General features: G+C 34.4%; 1 protein-coding gene across 1 annotated transcript in view; it reads left to right on the top strand.

The window, feature by feature from the left end:
* Nucleotides 1-288: 288 nt before the first annotated feature.
* The window catches only part of MLIP (muscular LMNA interacting protein), a 122818-nt gene continuing 100668 nt past the window's right edge, over nucleotides 289-22438 (top strand). Inside the window, exons 1-3 of the mRNA XM_039853081.1 lie at nucleotides 289-468; nucleotides 16867-17022; nucleotides 20283-20675. Of these exons, the coding sequence (XP_039709015.1) occupies nucleotides 289-468; nucleotides 16867-17022; nucleotides 20283-20675 (729 nt within the window). The remainder of the gene's footprint in view (nucleotides 469-16866; nucleotides 17023-20282; nucleotides 20676-22438) is intronic.

The raw sequence follows: 22438 nt of genomic DNA, 5'->3' as shown, positions 1-22438 counted from the left end.
TACATCTGTTGTATTGTTTAATTAAGGTTTTCTAAATGATCTATTATAGATGAGGAAATGGAGATTTTGAGAAATTAAGAAAATTGATCACGGTCATGTACCTTGTAAACTGTAGAGCCAAGGCTGAAACCCACATTTGTCAAACTCCCCAATTCATCTAAGTGTATTATGGTGCTTTTATTAGAGCCATCGAAAGAAGAATCAGAGAGGAGAAGCTGGGACTTGGGAGAGAGGGCAAAAGTGGAGATGTACTGGTAGAGCCAGCGAGCTCTCAGGAGTGTCGAAACCATGACAGCAGAGGACAACTATCAAGGAGGAGAGAATGCAGGCAAGGGAAGAGGAAATGCTATGTGCCTAGTCTCTGGGATGTTTCTCTCAGAGGAGGAGGAGACAAGAGGAGGAGTTAATGGGGAAGAGCGAAGGCAGGGAGAGTTCAGAGAAGACAAGGGGACTTTCTTAATGAGGAAAGTAGCCAACAGATATCATTAACAGAGAGGTTCAGGTTCAGAAAAAGAGTCAGTTATATGAGCAGCTAAAAGGTCATTCAATGATTATTTTAAAAAGTGTTGGAAGTGGGCTGTGGGAATGGATAGAGGAAGGTCAGAAACAATGGATGAACTATTAAAATATATATGGTCATCCTATGTTAATAATAGCTGATAATAACTGTTAATATTTCTTTAATTCTTACTCTAGCCCTGTACTGTTCCCAGAGCTTATGTGTACTAATTCATATAACCACAATCCTATGAATCTTATTATTCTTGGTTTACAGATAAGAAAATTGAGGCAGTGAGAGGTTTCGTAATCTATCTAAAGTCACACAGCTTTTAAGTGGCAGAGTTGGGGTTCAAACACAGCAGTCTGGCTGCTGAGCTCATGGTCAGCCTAGAAAAGCCGAAGCTTTCTTTAGAAAGTAATGAATTGGTAATAGTTCACAGATTAATTTTTCTGAGATAAAAATCTCATGTATGTTTTCATAGGAAATGTTAAAAGTACTTAGTGATTATTCCTATTTTCCTAAAACACTATTTTGAACAGGGATTCATTTTATTTTTTTTTCCTATGTCAATTTAAGGGAAAAATATTTTAAGAATAATTTAAGAAAAATTTGAAATACTAAGGGAAGATATATTGCGTTTTTACTAGTAAACTTATTAAGAGAATTGAAATGATACATTATGGACCTAAGCAAATGTCTCCAGAAAGAAAGAGGTCATTCTGTCCTTACAGCAAAACATTTTAATAACTACGAACTGGAACAATGATTTTTTTGTGTCTCAAATTCCTTTATGCCTACAGACTGCTCAACTGAATGTCATTCGAACCTCTAGAACTTATTTTTACAAAGTTTGAAGGCTCAGCCATCTCCTACACAGTCACATGTTGATTCGAAAAAAAAAAATATATATATATGTATATACATAGCTGGACACGATACCATATGGGCAGCATATTGAAATCTAAGACTTACAGATGCCAGCCTGCTCAGCGTCCCTAACCCTTTCCAGGTAACCAGATTTATTAATGTCAATACATGCTTCCAAAAGACTGAGAAGTAACTCTTAAAATATTTCTACCAGAAATACTATAGTTAGACTTCTGAATAAAATAGTATGGTGATATTCAAAACCAAAGACTCTAGAAAAGTGCTTCTGTTTAGAATTTACTGGTAATTAGAAGAGGCACGTTTGAATGGAATAAGTTTGTCTTTCCATGTAGACTTATCAATTAACAAAATTGTGGGAATAGAGTTTTGTTGTATACAGAGTTATAAAAAAAAGTCAAAAATAATATAAAGTTGATCAAAAAAAAGAAATCAAAACACCAATTTTAAAGAAAAGTATTTTGGAGTATATATTAAGTGACAATATTTTTATGAAATTTAAAAATAATTATGTAACTGGCATTTATTGGTTTTAAACATGTACTTAATGTTAGATTGCTAGTTAATTTGGTCAACTAAGTATTATATTATACAGCTACGACAGCTAATCATGTTTGAGAGCTTATCATATGGCAGGCATAATGTTGGGAATGTCCCATGTATAATTTTATTTAATTATCACAAAATCTCTATGAGTTAGATAATCTAGTTTTTTTTTTTTTTAATGGAAATGAGGGAGCCGCTTTTTGTTGTAAATGTTTAATAGTCTCTTTATTTTAATCTCTAGGAAAATTTGATAAATAGGTAAAGTGCTCTTTTCAGGTAAGATAGTTGCTATTCCAGTTTTCCTTTCATGATGTACTAAATACCTTTAAATGACTATTTTATTAACTTGAAAAATTTCCTTCTTATATCTTGCATGTTACTTCATCACACACTGTAAGAAAATAAATGAAAATGTTTTTCTCATATTATCTTCTATATTGCTTCTTAATATCTCTCACTTTTGAAACAGTAGCCATTTCTGACATGGGAAACTTTCTATCATCGAATGTGATTTAGTCAGAGAAGTGCCAGTGGAAGGTTAAATTGTAGTCACACCTACTGACTTACCACTAAAGTGAGTCCTGGGGAGAAAAGCTTTTTGTTTTATCTTCCGTTTCTTTACATTTAACCCATAGCACCTTTGTATCTTACCTCTTATTTTCTCTAGGGGAGACATACACAATTAATTCATTCAACAAATGTACATTTAGTATCTCCTAAATATTAAGCACTAGGGATGAAGTAGTGATCCAAAAAAAAAAAAGCATCATTAATTTCTATCTTCATGGAAGACTGACTGCAGGACAACACTGGTCCCAGGACACCTCCCATCCTGGGGGAATACATTGGCAAATGTAGCCATCAATTAGTTTCTCACTGGGTAGAAATTACTAAATGTCAAATCTAAAATCAAAAGGAACAACTATCACCATGTAATTTGCTTCACCTGCAACTCTTTACCCACTCAATTAATCTTTTACAAATACATATGCACGTTCATTCAAGAAAATCCTTCAGTCTAAGTGGTGACTGATTTTGGAGAATATGGAACAAACATGAGCTCTATTAACTTGCTACTTGATTTTTGGTTAACTCCTGATGAGTCTGGTTTTTAGCAGTTGTCACAGTGTTCGTAGAAGATCTTTAAGATGATGATGGACAAGAGTTAAGATCTGCCTTTCTGCTTTGGTTTGAACACATTAAAGGAGAGAAAAAGGAGGAAACTGTGCAAGTAAACATGGTAGTATTTTGATATTTGTATCAATTACGAATTTTCATTAAACCTCAGACATTTCATCTATCCCGAAGAGAAAGAGAAAATTAATATTTATTACGTGACTACTATGTGTCAGGCCATACACTAGGGGTATTTATGTCATCTCATTTAATTTTCACATTCATCCTATGGGATTTAGATGCTTTTATTATGCCCATTTTATAGATGAAGAAACCAAAGCTCATAGAATTTAAGAAACTTACATAGTATCATCAGTTAATTATAGGTAGATTAATGATTTGAATGTGATTATGACTCCAAATTTGTTTCCATTAGTAGAATTAATTGATGTAAAACATAGGTTAGAGTTCACACATTACTTCAGATGTTTTTGAAGATAAGTATTGTTTAACATAATTAAATACTTATAAACATATTTAGTCATTCAACAATATTTTTCTCTGTGTGTTGTACTGTCCATATTGAAATTTATGTAGCTCTAGCACTCATACCAGTGACAATATAATTGAATTTTTTGGTGATATCTCATTTCTGTTTTAAAGTTATATTGCAAAATAATCATACATTGCTTTTATAGCTAGAACTAACATAGACACGGTAAGAGAATATCAGGTATGAAAGGTAGAAAAGTCAGAGTATGTAGTCACATTGTGAGAATAAATACTGATGGCTTGGGAAAAATGTTCATCAGAGCCCAATTCTCCTGGAGAGGAGCCATGCTAAGAACAAAATTCTTGCTGTCTATTGCATTGTAATGTACTCTTATCACTTTTCTTATCACTTTTCTACAAATGAGTATTTCTAAAGTAAGGCTGGCAGTCAGCAAATAAGAGTCAACATTAACCTGTGTTCTAGCCAGGCAGACCTGAGTTCAAATCCAATTGCATCATATGCTCATTAAGCAAGTAATTTAATTTCTCCGAGTCTCATTTTTCTTGTTTAATGGACATCATAATTTTTGTACTGGTAATTGTCAAGAGCAGCATCATTTACAACTCATTAAATGGTATTTGTACATATTATATGTAGGATAAAATCTTGAAAAGAGTGAGTGAGGTGTTTGAGGTAATCAGAGTGACAGACCATGGCTGCTAAGAGTGGGAGGAGTGATCTAAATATGAGATGCTTTTCCTATTTTTCTTCATGGACCCCGACCCCTCACACATCCTTTTCATTCTGATGCCTTCCATACACTCCTAAAACATTCACAGCTTTGGCATTCAGTGTGGTTTGTTATTTTTATATGTGCTCTATCTTCAAAGTAACAAAATTATACAGTGATTAAATCACTCTTATTACTTGATGGACTCTGACATCATGTTTCTTGAAGACAGAAATCTCTTTTGCTCTCTCTGTGTCTTCCATATAAGTATCATGAAAGTGCACAATCTTTCATCTATTTAATGAATATTTATTGACCCCCTACCATGTGATAGGCACTATACTAGGTGCTGGGGGTGCAGCAGAGTACACAGTAGAAATTTCCTATTGTTCTGGTGTTTATATTCCAACAGGGGAGCCTAAAGAATTCACTACATAATGATAGAATTTTAATAGCAACAAATGTTGTGAAGGACAAGGTGCTAAGAGAGTGCACAACAGGAGGTTGTATCTAACTCATGGAGTCAGGGAAGGAGTCTTCAGGTAGTGATTTTATAAAGTACTTTGTGTGTCAGAAATTATGTTACTCTCGTGATGTAATTAAAATGATTCACATGGAATCTCCGAGTTTCTTAGAACTTGGAAAGGAGAGGGTTGTTGCAGAGCATCTGAAGCAGAGTATGTAGCATGTCAGTCATTCACGTTGCTCCGTGTTTTAAAAGATAACACGATAAGCCCCTCATATCATCCCCACCCCTAACCAATAGCCAATTTCTATTTCTGAGAAAGGAGTTGTAACTATTATTGAACACCTGTATTGTTAAACTTCCTATATAGAATATTATATCATGCCATTTTAACCTCACAATGGTATTGAGATATTATCTTAAAATTGCAAATAGGCTGATTATGTCTTGATTTGTCCACAACAGTTCCATTTTATGCCTATCGTCCTAAAGTAAAATTACTAATAGTGCCCCCGCTCCCTCTCATGTTCAAGAGTGTCCCAGTTTGTTTGATAAATTCTATGATTATAAATGAATGTTGCTCAGAGAGATCAAGAATCTTCCTTGGGTCACATAGCTAATAGGTGGCGGGGGGCGGGATGGTGATACCACACCAATATTCTCTGACCTAAAGGCCATGTTCCTTCTACTTTATTGCACACACAACTAGTTCTACTTTTACATTGCTTTCTGTTTTATTCTTCTAATCAAAGTTAGGTAGCTTAAGAGAAAACTGACAAAAACTGACTTTCTGACATCTGCCTTCAGTTCTTTCATTTATTCTGCTAAGAGTCATGTCTGTCTATAGGCTATGAATTAAGTGATGAATTAAAATAAAATATAGAATATGTATAGTAAGCAGTAGACATTTTTTGATATACACTTATATTTAGCCTATTCGTTGTTACCCAAGTATGAGAAAGTTCATTTAAAATGCAATTGCTTCTGAATGTCAAGATGTGACTCCAATGACAAAACATTGGTTATCAATCTTTTTTATGACAATCTACCCTGTATGAGGGAGGTTTATGACTTGCCCTAGTGAGCAGAGCTTGAATGTAAAGAGCTTCGGGCTTTCTAAAATAATCAATTAAACCCTTTTATGTTTGATCCATTTTATAACACTTTTTGAATACAGTTTTTATCATTGTTGAAATTGAGTAATGCAGATAAAATACTTATCTGTAGAATATAATGAAGGCTTTTTGAGGGCATTCTTCATATATAAATATATCTGAAACAGAAAATAGCATGCTATTACTCCTCCTGTTATTTTAAATAACAATGCATATCAATCCCTATACCCTTGGTTCTTAGCAAGGACTTGTGATCCCCAGCAGTAACCACTCCAGTGAAACTGAGAAACTTGAGGAGATCGGGCTGATTCTGTTTTCTTCTGAACAGTCAGTTCAAAGTTTACCAAAATTATTACTTTTTTCCATTAGAAGAAAAGAAGTGTAAGAAATGCCCACAAAAAAGAAATCACTGTCAGTCAAGAAGTACGAATATTTATTGAGTGCTTATATGTGCCACATACTGTTCTAGCTGCTGGGATAATAGCAGTGATCAAAAAAAATAATCTTTGCCCCCAAGGAGTTTAAAATCCAATAACAAAATCAGGTAGTAAACAAGCAATAGAGGTGATAAATGCTCTGAAGAAAAATAACATGAGCCGAGGGGGTAGAGAGTGCTGGCAAGGGGTTAGGATTGGAGTTGCAATTTCAGGTACGGTAGTTTACTTTACAGTTTAAGTAATATTTGAGCAGAAATCTGGAGAAGTGAAGGAAAAATAATAAGCTTGGGAAAAGCATTCCAGAGAGTGGGATTAGCATTCTCTAGGAAAGCATAAAAATCACAGAGGCTAGAGCTCAGGAGAGGAGAGTAGTAGGGACAAGATCATGTTGGGCTGTTGGCTAGCATAAGGATTTTGACTTATCTTCTAGATGACAAGGGAAGCTGTTGAAGGGTATTGCATGAAGAAATGACATAGAAGCAATCTAGATGAGACCAATACATGTGTCCTATACAGATGAGGCCAAACTTAGACTGTGATGGAATCTCATGCATTTTTGATGAGATGTCAGAATTCACTTTAAATAGTATATACTCAGTTTTGAGTCTGTGAATTGGGATAGCCCTCATTGTGATCCCTGGAATCACCTTTACCCTGGAGACAGGGATCCAAACTCTCATCTTCAGAGGAATAACACCACTCAGAGCTAAAACAGAATAAGTGTCCCAATGTTGGTCACTAGAAACAGGAACTAAGAGCACAGAAGCTAAGAGTGAAATCTCCCTGGGATTTGCCTGAGACCATTTCTCCATGCATCCTATAGTCAGCATATCACCTTGCACTCTCCTCTACTTCACTCACCACCAGTGTAACTTGTGAAGGTATCTCATTCATGGGACTATCAACCATGTTGAGAATAGGGTCCAAGTCTTCTTTTCTTGATGTCTCCCAGAGCTTAGAATAGTTCCTGACACTCAACAGGTATTTATGAAGAAAAATAAATGGGATTTCTTGTACCTTCTTTTACCAAACACAAGGCATAAAGAACAGAGAAATGGACATCTGAATAGTCTTGACAACTGGATCTGTTTAATCATTTGTTTCTTGGAAAACTTTTGTGGACTAATCTATTATTTTCTCAAATTTGTTTCTCATATCAGGAGAGGAGACTATTTGTTCTATATTATTTATTTGAAAAACAATATCCTAAGAGTCTTTTGACTGAAAGGTATTGCAGTAATATCTGTGTAGTAAGAAGGGCGAAGGATGCTGTACTTCAGCCATCAGTAATGCGGGATTTTGAAGAGAATTTTAGATTGTTTTTGTCTGTTGCAAATGTTGACAAACAATTCTCTTTTGGAAAAAGATTATTCAATAGAGCAGTTTGTGTTCCTTTGTGGAACAGAGATCATTAAAAGTTTGTATTTATATAATGCTTCTGGGTCTTGGGCAGACTGTAGGAAACCTTCTTATTCATAGGAAAAATGGTTTTAATTACAAGATTGACTCTTTCTTCCTCTCTTTACTCCCATCCTAAGTAATTGATTTGCTTGTTCTCATCCAAGACTGGAGGCTGGTTTGTTTGTTTGTTTGTTTGTTTTTTGTTGTTGTTTTTTTTTGACCAGGTACCATTACTTTCTATTCAAATGAGGATGGTTTCTATAGAAATTGTCCTAAATACATGTGCTCTTTGAAGCTATACGTAGTTACTAACCAGATGGCTGATGCATACTGTTATAATGCATGACTATTATGTGTTTTTTAAAATAAAAATTGTGACTTCTATCAATGTAATAGTCTATAACACCAACAATTATTAATTAATAAAACAAGGGAAAGAAATTGATTAGTAAAAAGTTTCTAATTAGACTCAGAATAAAACAACAATATGGATTAATTTATTTGGTTTTCATGTTGTAAATGATTCAAGGAAGAATTTAAGTAGTGCAAAAGTTAGGGGCTGAAGTATTTCCTCTTCCAAATTTGATTGTGCCAACATGTATAACTTTGCTTTATGTTCGGGGAGGGAATGAGAGGAAGAAGAGATTGGAGGAAGGACAGAATGAGCTATAGGACAAGAACTTCACGGTTGTTTAAATCCATTAGAATAAACTGGTGAGTAATTGACAAAGAACCAGAATGTTACTTCCCATTGGGAAGCCACACACTAGAACTTGAGATGTGTGGTCACTAGGATTTATTAATGTTATCCTTTGATGTTTGAATTTACATATACATATCATGGTAATTAGGTATATAAAATAAATGTTAATATATATAATAGAATTTATATATATTCTTCATTCCTGTTTCCCAATGAATAAAATTAAAACATCTCAATTCAAGGCTTAACCTGCTTTTCTAGTCTTATTTTCCTTTATTCTCATTTATGTTGTTTATTAAATTGGATAATAACAGTACTAACAGGGGTAACATATGTTAAGCATTTGCTGGCACAGGATTAAGGTTTTACATGCTGAATTTTAATTGTTATCCTCAGAAGAACCCTTTAAATAAGTACTGTTCTTGTCTACACTTCACAGGTGATGGAACGGAGTCTTCGGGAGGTTCAGTAACTTCCCCTAGGTCCCACAGCCAGTGTACAATCTTGCTTTAGGGTTCCATTCTTTATGACTATACTTGCTGCTTACTGCAATTCTGATAGGTGCCTTCACTCAAGCTTTTCTCTCTGCTTGAAATAAATGCTATTCTTTCCCACCTTTATAGCTCCCTATTTCCCCATCCTTCTAAATGCAGCCCAAATGCCACATATACCAGGTGGCTACGATCTCACCGTGCTCTAAAAATTCCTCTAAGTCGTTACTACTCAAAGTGTCACGGACCAACAGAAAGTTATCAAATAGGAGCTTATTGGCAATGCAGAATCTGAGGCTCATTTCAGATGTCCTCAATCAGAAACTGCATTTTAACAGGATCTCTGGGAAGTTTATGTGCAAAGTTTGAGAATTGCGGTACGGGATGTATTCTTTTCTTTTTTCTTTCTTTCTCTTTGTTTTGCTTTGTATCCCTGTTATTTGTATACCTGTTCTATATTCTCAATGGACTGTAAGCTCTTTGAGAGCTGGAGGATATTTTATTCTCTTTTGAGTATATAGAATATAGTCATATAGCATAGAATAGACCACATAATTTGTTTAGTGATGTAACAGTACTTATAATTAAAATTTTAAATCATATTATAGGTCAAAAAGTACTGTGTTATTTGGAGTATTTTTTTCCAATGCGCTAACAAAATTACTTGACACTTATTTTACTTGTAATATTTCCATGAATTTAGGCTTTCGATAACACTGAAAATGTTAAGAGCCATAATCTAGGTCCTTGAAATAAAACCTTCATTCTTTCCTATACCCTTTTGTTTATAACCAGCTCTTGGGACACAACATCTTTCATTGCCAAAGTACAAATATAGATATTGCAGATTTGGAGAGAAAAAATCAATACTTAGAAAATAGAAATACTGAAAGCCGAAGACTCCAATCAATTTCATGTGTGAAGTTTTGAGGTTTGTCTGCATTCAGGACACTCACTGTCTTCTAGGAACCTTGGAATGGAATTTTGTTTTGACAAATGTTTGATTTCAAGCTTTAATTTATAGCTGACTTAGTTAATAGCAAAACTTCAGTTATTGCAGATGCTCCTATATCGTTGCTTGCTATTTATATGCCAAGGACCTATAATTAAAGTTATTGATTTTTTGAAATGATCACTGTGTGCTTTCTAGTTCTTTATTTAGACACAGTGTTTGCATATATTTGTACCTCTAAATGTTCTCAGTGTAACCAACTGATCACTGAGATTGGCATATTCTCGGGCCCTTCAATCAGCTTCTTGTTGCTGCACAATCTGGCTTCTCTTTTCTTTTTGAAGAATATGTAATTAGAATACATGCATGAAAACAGGGCAAACATAATAGGTGGCTTTTTTTTTTCTTTCACTTTTGCTGGCTCCATTTCAGCAGTCAATATAATCTCTTAAGAAGTTGCAAATCTAAAAATTGTCTAAACATGAAACTACTCTTTGGAGCCAACGAAATTCTTCAATTCAGGGAGGATTGCACTTTCCCTCTTTTTAGAATTCTTTTTTATCTGAGTGAGTGTGTGTTGTTTCAGTGAGAGGCTCCCTTCCCACCTCATCATTGGTTTGCTCACTCCCTTATGTGATGAATCAATTGCTCCCAGAATAGGGGCTTTTTTCTGAGTGACTGCGGAGAACTTACTTCCAAATGAGCTCGTGCATCTTAACAGGGAGCATTCAGACCACACCCCAGGTAAAAGGAAGTCTTTCCTTAATGCTTTCAAGAACTTTTAAAGGCTGTGCACTGTGGCGTTTGCTGCAAGAGGGCTTGAGGGAGAGCTGCCTGGGTGTAGATAAATTTGACTGTGTATTCAAATGAAATGTTATCTATAGTTATTGTAAAGGCAGAACTGCTTACTGGGCGACCGAAGAATATGCTCAGGACTGCCCTTGGCATAGTGTTAATGCTGAGACATCCTGTAATGTCTCTTCTCAACAGCAAGCTAGTGGCCATCTGTGAGTGTGGGTGTCAACATTGGAAGGAGAAATTTAAGGGAATTAGAAGAAAGGAAGGCATCACAGCCTGAAACTGAGCAATGGAGCTGTTAGCCTGTGTGGCGTGGGGAAGACAATTTCTTAAATTATTATTTGGCTGCCTGGTGAGAAGGTGACAGTTTCAGAGATTTCGAGTGCTTGAAACCTTATTTAGGAAAAGATTTTAATCCTTTCAACTCTAATTTCTATTATTAAAATAGTTTCCCAAGGATAGAAACTAAGATATGATTTTAAACAGCATTGACGACTGAAGGTGTTAATTGGCATTCAATTAACATGCATCTGTTTCTGCTTTGTGTGGAAAATGATTTTTCATCACCATAGCGATTAATTTCTAGGCTCCAATGGAACTTGGTCACAGTATGCAATAAATAGCATTTTTTTTTTCTTTCCTGAAGAAGGGATTCAGCAGTCTACTGGCTAATGCGTGGCTCTTCATCTAAATGTTGCATAGTGTAGCCGATGTAATTTCAAATCCTTTTCTAACCAAAATTCTGTACAAAAAATTCTGTGCAGAAAGAGCCCCATGTGAACATTGTACTCCCAGCTTAAAAGCGAGTACCAAACCATTGCTCTTTTTGTGGTTGCTCTTCTGAAGATATGTCTGTGGACAGGAATTTATCTCTGATCTTGTTCTCAATAATAACCTAGGAAGTTGAATGAGTCTTTAGTTCTATTAGACTTTCTATTTTTATGTTATTCTTGAATAACGCATATTGGTTCAACTAAAATAAAAAATTGTTCTATGCTGGTGAAGAAATTTTATGTAGGATATGGATGTTTCTATAGGAAAATATAATAATAAAGTAGAAGAAAATAATTTCACTTCTCAGTGGCTTTTACTGTCAACATGTGTTTATGTTTAGACATTCCTTTGAGGGCATTGTTATAAAGGCACACCTTATTCATCGAAGCATGTTTTCATTTACACTAGCGGAGATCTATTTGTACTTTATAGAAATTTGAGTAGCATTGAATTATATAAATTTTGCAAGACTTTTGGAGAAGTAAATTTTTTATCATTTTAAATACTTTAGAAGGCAAAGCCACTTACTGTTAATAATGGTTATCTAGATTTCATAACAATGGAATGCTTATACTGAAGCCTTTGATACATTATTATTTAAATTTAATTTGGATGGAACCTAAGACAGACCTATAGTCATCCACATGGAGGATGAGGGCAGACCTATGGAACCTGGGGACAAAGTCACAATGTCACTTCTTCTTTGACTCCTAAAAGACTATCTTTATTTCTACCCAAATGAAAGTCCATGATGAATTATCTGAACTACCTTCAGTGATTCCCTTGCTAAAACCACTCTCCATCCATCATGATATTAATGACATTAGTCAGGTAAAGAAACTTTCCTAGAAAATAATCCATCCAGGAAGTATGTTGTATTATATATTGCTGATAAGACTAGTGGGATTCCCAAATCTCACAAAGAATCTAATGTTCCTTCCTATGAAGGAAAGTATTGATTTATTATATTCTGATGATAAGCTGAAACCTAGGAATTGTGACATGACTACAATCAGAGGATAATGACAAATATCTTCCAAGGCAGAAAAAAATATTTTAAAAATTGGTTTAGAAGGGTTTGTGTATTTTATACCTCCTAAAGAACATACATTGTTTCACAGATCTTTTAGTTTTTTAGTTATATCGGAAAGATATACCCTATAATAAATGGTTCAGGGTTAGTTCATTAAGCCTATAAGTTGGGTAAAATCTCCTAAAGGAAATCCAGTTCTCTTTGATTTCATGATCACAAAAAAAGTATTCAATTAACAACATAATGTCCCAGGTAGCCTGTTCCAGGAATCCCCTGACCCCAGTCTTACACTGAGCCATCATGCTATATCATTCTCTTCAGCCCAATCTTGCTTTCATTTTCATAAGGGCAAAGCTATTAACATTCTTGTCTCATAATTCCTTGACCTTCACAATCTCAGTGTTCTTCCTGCTTTTTCATCTCAGATATGCAGTCTCAAGGCTAAAGTCTGGACTTTATAATCATCTCAAATTATAGTATTTGTAGACATTAAACTCTCACAACCATACTATGACCCCAAGCCATTCTCCCAGACACTTACCATACTGTCAAATCTGTTTTTGAGCCAGAGACTTCTAGTCCCTTGAATTTGAGGTTCCTTTCTTTGCCTATCTAAACTGAACCTACCCATGGTTGATCATTTGCTTTACTCTCATCACTACTCTCAATTTCTTTATACTCGCAACATCCTTCTGCTAAAATCACTTGCAAACATCAGTTTTGTAAATGCCATAATACACTTTCCATTTCTTTGATAGTCAGTTGAGCATTCTTGGAGATAGTATCAAAAATCTAAGCAAATTGCTTCACTGCAAATTCATAGATTTACGTTTGGGTTAGATTCTCAATATAGTCTGTCGGTTCTTTTATTTGTTTACGGTCAGTCCTCTTTCCTATTGTTGTTAATAATATTCCAGTCTTTTCTATTTTCTTTAAAATCCATGCCACCTTTACTAGTTCTTTCTCTGCTGCTGGATCACTTAATGGTAGAGTCTGGAGGGTTCAGCCTTGGACTTCTTTTTTTCCTATTTGTGCTTACTCCCTTAATGATCTCATCTAGTCTCATAGTTTTAAATACCACGTATAGGTTAACAATCCTAATAATTTTACCTCTAGCATAGACTTTCTTCTAAACTTGACTCTCTTATATACATTTCAACTCGGATATATATTTGGCATATCAAATGTAATTTTTATTCTCAAACTAGCTTCACCTGTTTTCCCCATTTCAGTGAATTAAAAAAAGATTATTCAGTGAATTAAAAAAAAGGTCAAAAATTTTATACTTGTTTGACTCTTGCATATCTCTTACATTCCACATCTAACTTTTCAGCAAATTCTAAGATTTTCCTTTAGAGTATAGTGTAAATCTTAACACTTCTGATTACTATTACTGCAGCAACCCAAGTTCAAACTAACATTCTCTATCCCATGGATCATTGCAATAGCCTTTTAGTCTTTCTAGCTGTTTTTTTTTTTTTTTTTTTTTACTACTCCCTTCACTAGAATATAAATTCCATTAGGGTAGAGATTTTTGTTCACTGTTATATCACCTACCCCTACAGTAGAGCCTCACATTTAGTAGGCATTTAATAAGTCCTTGTTGAATAAATAAAAATAAGTATAAGGTAAAGTGTTCATGTGAAGGTTTGTTTTAGTAGGAGCATGGTGGCAGGACTGAAGGCCACATAAAAAGGCAAAGATGTAGGTGGGTGAGTAGATATGGTAATGAGGACCTTGGAAGTTCTTTTCTGATTGCTTTAATTATCTCAGTGAAGTGAGAAACAAAGTCATCAGCTTAGAGCGAAACTAGGGAAGATGATGTTGGTGGTTTGAAGAAAGAGGAAAAGAAGTGAGTTTTCTAGGTGAGTGGAAGACTGAATGGGCTATGGAACCATAGTGTGATTATAGAGCAGCATCAAATGGCCCACTTGAGTCTCAGAGTCATAAATTTGAAGCAAAACCAGTAAGCGTGGTCATGTGATTTTCCCCAACCATGTTTACCTCTGTGATTCAGGAGCAGAGTATGTAGGGGGTTAGATTTAGTGAGGACTGTGATTTACCCAAATGGGAATGAAGATGTGGGAGAGGGTATGACATTTGAGGTGAATGCATGGAAGTAATTGTGGCAAATACAGTATGTGGTAAACACAGGCTGGTTAAAAGAAAAAGAAACATGAGAAAATATAATGTTAGAAGTATCAGAAGATTTTCATTCTGATGAGATCCAAGAAATGTTGGAGTTGAGAAACTAGAGGAGTGGTATGGAAAGAAAAGAAGTAGTGGTCAGAGAATGAAAAAACTGAAATTACGAAGAGTCTGTGGCTATTGCTCTAGGCTAGGGCTGTAAGAGGCAAGGAAGAGTAGAGGTCAAGGCAAGACAAAATTACTCATAGGATATAATGTTGGGAATTATAAAAATCATAGTATTAAGGGGAAGGATATTGAGCCAGGAACTTAATCTTCAAAGAAAAAAGGGTTTGATTTGGGTGTGGACAAATGACCATGACAAAGAGAGGCAGTGAGTGGTATAGACTGATGACATAAGGTTCAAACCTGAAAGTTTTTAGGTAAGAATAGTCTGGAAGCAGTAATAAGGAGCAAGGAGGGCACCTATTTCACTCCCTGGCCCAGTATGAGAGGAAACAGCTACCACTGAGAGAGCTTCTTGAAAGGAAGTGTCCTTCAGAGGGAACCATAGTTTAATTAGAGCTAGAATATTTAGAGAAGAGATTAAAAATATGGAGGATTTTGTGATGGCCGACTAAATTCCAGACACTAAATTCCAGCGTACAGTGAAAAGGCTTTCAGAGTTGGAGCAGTGTACAAGATGCACTGAGGGTGTGCATAGCATATAGTGATTGAGAGATGACTAAGGACTGGATTTCTCACAGAGACAAGATCTGAGCTGCCACAGCATGGAAAGGTGGTACATTGAGAGATGACTAAGGACTGGATTTCTTACAGAGACAAGATCTGAGCTGCCACGGCATAGAAAGGTGGTACAGCTTGAAGGGAGAGTAGAATAGGCTATATTGCCAGTGCAAATCATATTTCTTGCGACAGAGGCATGGAGGCAGCAGAGGGGCAGGGTTACTCTGACTAGATGAGGCTGAATTTATCATAGACACTGATTATATCAAGTGATTTCTCTCACCTTCCCTCTTCCCCTACTCCGCCATATTCTTTTCTTTATTTTAGTTTATTTTCTCTGGATGCCAAGGAGGCCATGTTTCTTCTTTTGTTTTCTTAACTTATTCTGCCTTCTTCCTCTAAGATGTTGCTTCACTTTCATTCTCTATGGTATCTTCTCTCAGTCTACAGACATGATTAAGTCTATCCTATTACAGACCAAAAGGCAACTCTTTGATTCTACTTCCCTCTCTAACTCTCAGCCTCTCTCCTTACTATTGACCCAACCTTCTTTCAAGATAAATTTATAGCACCATCTTCTCTTTCTCCTTTTCATTTAGTTTTTAATTGATTGCTCTTGGGTTTTTGATGTCTCTAGCTTTGTGTCTTTTAAAAGCAGAATTATTTATCATAATTCTAATGTGATTTTAATAACTGCCATTTTCCAATCTACAGTTATTTAATGATTCTCTACTGTCAATAGGACAAAACGTGAGCTTGATCCCCACACCTGCTGCTTCTTTCTATGCTTTCATTCACCTGATTTTCTCAGCCTGGGACATCTTTATCTTCTTCACTGGGATTTAAATTTCAGGAGTTTTTTTTTTTTTTCTTTCCCAGAGTTTCTTAGGTTGGGTAGGTAGATATACCACATTACTTTTCCCTCAGTATTCCATGCATACCATTTTTCTACTTGTCAGTGGTATATTGACTATTTCCTGTTCACTCTTGCATCCCTAGCTGCTGATTTTGAATAAATAAAGAATGAATGAAAGAGAAAGCAGAGCCTCTAGAGCAGACAGTCACATTTTGATAGCCAGAAAAATGTACTTCTAATTTTAAATCCATATTTAGCATTCTTGTTAATGATAAATGTTGGAAGTTTCTTGTATGCTTAGTGATTATGAGTCAAATTGAAGTTGTTAATCCAGAGTTAAATGGATAAAAGTTTCTTTTGAAACAGACCAGATGCTGTTTGTGACGAACTCACTAAGGTAGAGATGCCCTGTAATATTCCAGCAGATCAGCTTGCCAACCTGCTATTTTATTGTCATTTCCTATAACAAGATCTTCCTGGGATTGAATGCTTTTTCTGACAAATGGTGTCATAAAAAAAGAATCTGATCTACTAAGACTATTTTTATAGCTGTTTTCTTTGGCAGCCATTCATACAGTCACAGGACAATAGGGAATTTATCAAACTAAATGATTTTTATTCATGGTATATAGAGAATAAAGTCAAGTTAAACCTTTGACAAGACTGAAAGTCTAATTTATTACATGTCTCATAGGTCTCTTCTGGTGATTCTGAAGCCAAACCTCTGATCTTCACATTTGTCCCCACTGTCAGAAGACTACCAACCCACTGTCAGTTGGCTGACACCTCTAAATTTCTTGTTAAAATTCCTGAGGAACCAAGTGATAAGAATCCAGAAACTGTAAATAGGGTAGGATTATTTTTACTTTTTTATATCAAGCAATTAACATTAAATTATCCATAATCATTACTTGAAAACTGGTATGAATGTTTATTTTTTTCTGCTTAAAGTGAGGTGACTGTGAGATCTATGGTCGACTAAAAATATAATTATGTAATAGAAATTTAAAGGTTACCAATCCCAGGTACTCACTAATACATTATTCTCATTATTTTCAATCTTTTTGAGTTGACATCTTATTGTTTACTATTCACATGACACATTTTGCCTCTGGCACCTCCTCTTCTTTCAAAAGTATCTTAAAATAACAAAAACAAAATTTAAAAAAAAGTTTAAATTTATTTTGAAAGAAAATACAAGATAAAAGAGTGTGGTGTTACTATTTCTCATGTAATAAACTAGCAACATTAAAAAAATGTAACATCCAATGTTGGCACAATTGTGAAAATATTTGCATGCTCATATTTTGCTGCTAGTTTTGTGAATTTTTACAATTTTGGTGGAACGCCCTTATCCACAATCGTAAAACTGTTTATAACCTTTCAATAATTTCACTCTTGGAAAAGTATCCCAAGGAAATAGCACAAAAGAAGAAAAATAATTATGCAAGAAAATAATCAGAGAAAAATAAAAACAGCCTAATGTCTAACAATCAGAGAAAAGTTAAGAATAGAATAATAAATCACCTTGAGCAAGTTTTAATTATAGCAATTATGTAATTCCACGGAAAATGTTAACCTTCTATTAAGTGATAAAATAGGTTATAAAACTGTATTTATAGCCTGATTATACCTATCCAAAATGAAACCAATACAGAAAATTAAATTAAAACACAAGAACAAAAACTTTAGATTGCTTGTGTTAAAATAATGACATCGTGGGTAAAAAAAAAAAAATCTTTAAGATGTATTTTAATAGTCTTATTATAAATAAAATGTAACTGAATGAACTTTGTGGTATTCTTGAGTCAACAGGAAGGGGATAAAATAATCTAATTTACTTTGTCTGTATAAAAACATCTCATTTAGTAAATAGTAATATATCTGTGATTCTGGGACTTTCAATACTCTTATTTTAAGGACTATAGGGGCCTAATTATTTCAGAGTCATCCTGAATACTACATAAGGCACTTTTGAGAAGTTTCTCCCTAATAGTACTCAACTGCATATATTTATAGAGGCTTTTTTATTAGGTGTCCTGAGTATGTGAGACTGTGATGTATGAACCAAATTTGGTTGTGTATGTCCAAAGCTTCCTAAGATGATGATATTCATCTGCTGATTGCAATGATACATATGTAGCTATGTCTTTAAAAGAGTAAAGATTGTTTTTTCTACTTTCTAAAAACAGTTCAGTATTATAATAAAACAATATTATACCTAAAAACAGTTCAATATTATAATAAGACAATTGCTCATTATATGGTTACAGAATACATGCTATGTGCTTAGTGATGTAGATTCTGTGTGAATAAAGTAAACACATGTAAATTATTTGTGATTAGAAATGCAGACAATGAAAAAAGTGAAAAGTATATAATAAAATCTTGGTTAGTGGTAAATGCTGTAAAAATACATCAGAGTAAAGGAATTAAGAATGATGGACTGTGGAGGAGGGAGTTAATTTAGATCATTAATAATGTTTTCAAATGCTACTTGAATTTTTGCCAGTTTTTTAGTTATTCCATTACTTTCCATAATAAGCTATCTGCTTTTGAATTCTTCTTTTTTAAATTTAAATTTCCTTTCGATTTGGGCTTTTATTACTATATAGGATTGTAATTTAATATGTGAAATGACCATTGTCAGAGAAATTCCAATCAGAGGGAATTTGTGTTTTATCTTGACTACATCATCATCTGAAAAGTGTGGAATAGTTTTATAAAGTCAACCTCTTAATCATCTAATCAATGATTTTACTTCTATCTTCACACATACTACACGTAATACGTATTGGCATACATTAAATTGATGATCAAAATTGAAATTGAAATTTAATTTCTTTTAGTTTAATAAGTGTCTTCTTTAACTTTTCTATTTGGAAATAATTTTATTTGTATTCTTTAATATATTTTTTAAAATTTCAATTATAGTTGACATACAATATTTTATTAGTTTCTGGTGTACAACATGTTGATTAGACATTTATATAACTAATGAGGTGATCACCCTCATAAGTCTAGCACCCATATGACACCATACATAGTTATTATAGTATTATTGACTATATTCCCTATACTGTACTTTACATCTCTGTGACTATATTTATAACTGGCAATTTGTACTTTCTGTTGAGAAATCAGCCGACAGTCTTATGTAAGTTCCCTTGTAAGTAGCTTTTAAGATTTTCTTTTTGTCTTAGACCTTTGGCATTTTAATGATGTGTCTTAGTGTGGGCCTCTTTTGTTTCATCTTGTTTGGTACTCTCTGACCTCCTGTGCTTGTATGTCTATTTCCATTACCAGATTAGAGAAGTTTTTCATTATTTCTTCAAATGGGTTTTCAGTTTCTTGCTCTCTTCTCTTTCTGGTACATTGCGTCTTTTAAAAACAATCTTAGCATACATAGCTTCTATTGTTTTAGAAAAAAGTGTTCAGTAGCATGATAAATCTATCTTCCTCCTGGTCTTGTAAATCTTCTGTATATTCGTAGAAAGTTGGATAGGAAATGATTTAGAATTACAAATCCAAAATGAAATAATATTAAAAAATACTTCATACTAAAAATATCTATCTTTTTTTGGTGTCCTATTTATAAGTTCTTCCCAATTAGCTTAAATGTTGTATCTGAATATCAGTGCATTTTATACCAATTTTATTTTTTTCTCTCAGACATATTTATATTATTTTAGAACCTTTCAATGAAATTTCCTTTCTCCCCTGTTTTATACACGATATACACATTTTCTTGATCATTAACAAAACCCTTGACCAGATCCCCATTTGTTTCATAAATGTCTTCATGGAAAACGTTGTATTCTCCTTCTTTTAAAAAATCATATCATGGTTTATTTGAAAGCAGTTTTGTTTGTTGATATCGCTTCTGAGCCCTATATTGTTTTAGTTTTGACCAAGACAAACAGGTGGGCTAGTAAAAGTAAATCATTAATTTCAACTCAATCTCTCCTAAGCCAACCTAAGTTTTAAATATGTTTTTAAAAACTCTTGTTTTTAGAGATTATAAGCAGGTTCAGGTTTTAAGTATACATGCCAAAAAGAAGGATTTGTCAAACCAATGTCAATGCTTTTATGTCTCTACACTTATTGCAGTCTAACTTCAATGAGTACTTGACTGTGAATGCTGGGAGCCAACCGGAAAGAGACCAAGAGATATCGACTTATCCTTCAGGGATCAGAGAAAAGATTTCACAAGGAAGGGGATTTAAAGCAAACAAACCTCAAGGAATGCAGCAAAGTGACCTCTTCAAAGCTGAATATGTCTTTATTGTGGACTCTGAAGGAGAAGATGAAGCTATAAACAGAAAAGGTGAACAAAGCCCCCCAAGTGGAATGGGCACTACAGCTACTCGGCCCAAGTCTCTAGCAATCACCTCTAGTCTGGTCTCTGATGTGGTGCGTCCAAAAACCCGGGGGGCCAACCTTCAGGCCCCATCGCATCCTGAAATGCCTCATGGGATTGCTCCTCAGCAAAAGCATGGGCAGGTAGGTCTTTCTTCTTGTTACAAGAAAGAAGATATTGTTTATATACCCCTTGTTCTAGGCTGTCTGCAAAGGTCTTTCTGTTCAAGGCATAAAAATATCTCTTAAAGAAAACTATTAAAAAACCAAAATCTTAAGCTCATAAATAATCAGTGTAAATATAGATAATAAATCCATAAGACAAAAAGGAGTATACAGTTATACTGTGAATTGAAGAGAAAATGTAAAACATTTAGCTGGAGTGAATTTCGGGGAATAGTACCTCTTCTTTTTGAACAATTGATAATGGCAGTTTCTTAGGAGAGAATGCTTAGCAAGCTTGGTGCGTCAAGAAGCACATTGCAAATATGAGAAACATTCAGTGAGAAGATACCAATTGGATTTTTAATGTAGGTACATTGTTTTTAAACTAGTAAAAGAGTAATAAAAGAATACACTATGTACTGAGTTTGAAGTAAAATAATTCTCCTATGTGTCTTAAGGGAAATATCTACTGTGGTCCTGTAAGGCTTCAGGATGGGGTTGACATCAGTGAAATGTGGGGAAAATCCCATCCTAAAACTTAGAAGCAATATTGTATGGTTCCTTTATGGTGAAGAGCTTTGGTACAGTAGGAGAAGACCCATGTCTGTGATGGTAGGAAGGAAATGGCAAGGTAAGAAAGATAAGGAGGGCATTTGAAAGGAAAAAATAGGAAGAGTTTGCCATTGATTGGCTATTTTTTATAAAGAAATTATAAGATGACTTTGACAGGTTGTAGGTAGAATGTCAAGAATGCAGAAGCTGGCTTTGGAGAAATGGTAGATGCAGAGCTCTCCTTGACAATGAGCACAAGTCAGTACTAAGATGCCATGTTTACGATCTATGAGACCAGGCATTTGCAAGCATCCTAAAGTAGTTAGAAGACCATTTTTATTGGTGAGTTGGCCTTTGGTTGCTACTAGGACCTGTGCAAAAATGTAGAGTAGGTATCTTATTTTTGGTTGCACCTCATCTTTATTTCTGCAGCTTTCACTGAAAGAGTTATGCTGTATTCATAACTCTTTCAAGCATCCAGTATGCTCATGCTGCTTTTTGGTGCTAGAAGACTCTCACTGGGCTACCCCCACCCAGGTCTGCTGGAATATCACATTTATTTTTTCTTGAAATTTATTCTCAGCTAGTTATTTGAAATATTCTAATCAAATATATAATAAAACCTATTCTCGGTAAGCGATGATAGGCTTAAATATTTTTTTCTTGCCTCTGGAATGATGATGTAATAACCAAGTTGGAGATGTGGGGGCTTTCATAGTCAGTGGAGGGTAGTTTGATGTGGTCTCTTTAAAGAAGAGCATGTAGGCTTAAAGATAACAAATATAAATTAAAAAAAAAGAAAAATTTTCTTAATGGAGCGATATTTGGATTTTTGATTTATTCTTTTCTCCAATTGATATATTTCTTCCAAACTTTGTCATTTATTTTGTTTTCATGTGACCAAATATATAAAGGTTGAATTAGAGACTTAAACCCACACTTTGGAACCTTTTTGCCAACATAGGTTAGTTAGGAGTAGGTTATAGTTTGTGTTATAAAAGCTCCAACTGAAAAGGTAAAGCTCAACTTAATTCATTAGTAGTGGCTGAAAATGACGATTACTCCTAATGGAGGAATACTGGATCCTGGAATGTTTGGGAGTAGCCATAGTTTCTGTTTCCATTTCCTGTAATAATTCATTTGAATAATGAATAGTAGGTCATTAAAAAACAAAAATAAGTTGAATTAAA

The sequence above is a fragment of the Pteropus medius genome, unplaced genomic scaffold, assembly GCF_902729225.1.
Source record: "Pteropus medius unplaced genomic scaffold, Ma_sr-lr_union100, whole genome shotgun sequence".
Classification (NCBI taxonomy): Eukaryota; Metazoa; Chordata; class Mammalia; order Chiroptera; family Pteropodidae; genus Pteropus; species Pteropus medius.
Note: the sequence above shows the minus strand (reverse complement) of the source record. Positions and strands in the feature narration are given on the sequence as shown.